At 33.5% G+C, this 2,439-nt stretch overlaps 1 protein-coding gene across 1 annotated transcript; it reads left to right on the forward strand.

Moving 5' to 3' along the window:
* The first annotated feature begins 392 nt into the window (after positions 1-392).
* On the forward strand, positions 393-2,037 carry LOC104113046 (protein TIFY 3-like). Its single transcript, XM_009623128.4, has 5 exons — positions 393-715; positions 811-919; positions 1,054-1,183; positions 1,589-1,646; positions 1,788-2,037. The coding sequence occupies exons 1-5, from the start codon at positions 549-551 to the stop codon at positions 1,861-1,863; spliced, it is 540 nt and encodes a 179-aa protein (XP_009621423.1). The 5' UTR covers positions 393-548; the 3' UTR covers positions 1,864-2,037.
* The last annotated feature ends 402 nt before the right edge of the window (positions 2,038-2,439 follow it).

Here is a 2,439-nt window from a genome sequence, read left to right on the forward strand (position 1 = left end):
TAATTCTAGTACTCTCATTTGTTAACTAACCAATGTTTCTTTCTCTTCTGATTTGCCAATCCTTTTTTTTTTTGTGATCAAGAATCTAGACTAACTAGTCGAGATCGTGGCATAATGTTGTTTTTAGTGAAACTTATCTCCTAAGGCCATATCATGACATTTTTTTCCTTACAATATGTCCAAGAACTAGAAAAATATTTAATTAATTGTTAATACTATGTATATTATCTACTAACTTACCAATTATCTCATGAGGGGATTCTTGTGAAAAACGTTTTCAATTTCGAATTCATCGAGATGCCGGCAGACGGACAATCGGCCATTTTAGGCGTTATTTCCAAGCTTTTCTCCAACCCCACATCCTTTATTTTAATCTTACACAATTTTACTACTACTTCAATCCATGCTAAAATTATATTGGTTTTGGGCATAGACCAATACGTTAATCAGGTAGTTATCTTATTTCATTCTTATTTTTGTCTTAGCATACAGTTATATACTGACCATAGTTCCAAAAGTTTGTACATTATTTTGCACAGACTGATAAAATGTATTGCAGCTCCAAAGTGGCAAAAAATTTCTTGAAGATTGAAAAGTTTAATAAGAACTTCGATTCTCAGAAGGAAAATAATGAAAGCAACTTAAAAGGTATAGGTAACAATGGTAGTCATAGAAGGATGTCTGCTCTAGAGTTGGCAATTTTACCAAAAATCATGTAAGTGAACATATTTAATTAACAGTTGGTTGAAGGTAATTATCAAAGTAATTGTGTTTGCATTTTGATTCCTTTGATATTCTTCTCGTATATAGGCATGATACTAAGCTTCCTGTTTCACAAAGAGAGAAGTCTAAATCAGAACAGTTAACTATATTCTATGCTGGGATTGTACATGTTTATGACAATCTTCCTGTTGAAAAGGTACAGATATATAATTAGATATTGCAAAAGATGCATGTTTTTCTGAGTTATCTTTTGACAATCTAATTATTTCTTGTATCTACACTCTGAATTTGCAATGGTACATTGACACCGTGTGATATATTTTCTTTTAGGCACAGTCTATTATGGATCTGGCACGTGAAAGTTCATTGTTAGATGGTTCTACTAATGTAAAATTTCCCCCGAAAGAAGCTGAACCAACTCAGAAATCCCAAGTTCCATCTGCCTGCAAGTTCCAAGCAGGTGATCATTCAGCTGGTGATTTTGACATTATATGTTATAAATATTACTACTTTTTTTTTTGATACATTTGCCATCTAAAACCCACTGGTCTGACGAATTTGAATTTGTGTCGCGTCCACCAAAAGGGAAGCACTTTCTACCGGGAGTTTTTTCATTCTCAGGTCTCGAACATGCGATCTCTGGTTAACAGTGGAACAATTTTATTCGTTCGACGATATTCCTTGGTGGTTATATGCTATAACTAATGCTAGTACTTAGCCGATTAAAGTTGGGAAAATTTTTAAGTGCTTACATCAGTGAGCTTTCTTAATTTTATTCTATATCATAAAAATCCAGGTTTTTTTTTATGGTCATCATCTTGCATATTAACTGAATTTTTGGTGGATTCTGTTGTTTCTACTTTAGAGCTGCCAATTGCAAGAAGGAAATCCCTAAAGAGATTCTTGGAGAAACGCCACAACAGGTGAATTAATTTCCAGCTTTAAAATGCTTAATTAATCTCTTGATTAATAAGTAGTAGTCCATTAATTATATGAAGGAACCATTCAGTGATTCACTCCCATATGTTTAAGTAGTACTAACTAATGTAGTTGTTGATTTTCAGGATTATAAGTAAACACCCTTATGCCTCTCCTGTTAGTACTCAGCATGAAGATGAATGTGATCATAATCATAGTTGAAATGATAGTTTGAAGGAAAAGAAAAGTTAGTATACTCTTCCTCCAGAAAAGTTGCTCCCTCTATGTGAAGCAAAGAAGGGCTGGCTTAGCTTTTGATGGATTAAGACAATATTTTTCTTCTTGTTTTTTAGTTCCAAATCCTGGCAATGGACATCTCACTATATGTTCCAAGAACTTTGTTAGTCAAAAATCAAGGAGGCACCGTATGAGATAATTTTTCACAAAATTCAACAGAGTTTAACAAGTAACAGCCTAAGTGGAATTTTGCAACTTGAAAATAAGTCAAACACATTTAAATTTCACTAGTAATGTAAAAAGTTTTTTACTCTCTCACAGTGTATATATAAATCAAATTCTATATGAACCGAAGTGATAGACTTTTCCCCCAATAAAAATACCGAGCCGCTAATTTTTGGAAGAAAAAAAAGAACAATTATAAAGGGAGAAATAAATAACTTTCTTACCTTTTTTTGCCGTAAGTGAACATATTATCCCAAGGGCTTATATGTAATCTAGCAAACACTTTGGGGCTGGGGTAGGTTGGGCTAGGGGTGGGGTGTTGGGGAGCGGAGGAAA

Source organism: Nicotiana tomentosiformis, chromosome 1, assembly GCF_000390325.3.
Source record: "Nicotiana tomentosiformis chromosome 1, ASM39032v3, whole genome shotgun sequence".
NCBI lineage: Eukaryota > Viridiplantae > Streptophyta > Magnoliopsida > Solanales > Solanaceae > Nicotiana > Nicotiana tomentosiformis.

Bases quoted from the DNA above. Each gene is read 5' to 3' on its own strand.
- LOC104113046 (XM_009623128.4), top strand. From the start codon at position 549: ATGTATTGCAGCTCCAAAGTGGCAAAAAATTTCTTGAAGATTGAAAAG. The intron at 1,184-1,588 runs GTGATCATTCAG...TTTCTACTTTAG, and splicing joins TGCCTGCAAGTTCCAAGCAG to AGCTGCCAATTGCAAGAAGG. The intron at 1,647-1,787 runs GTGAATTAATTT...GTTGATTTTCAG, and splicing joins TTGGAGAAACGCCACAACAG to GATTATAAGTAAACACCCTT.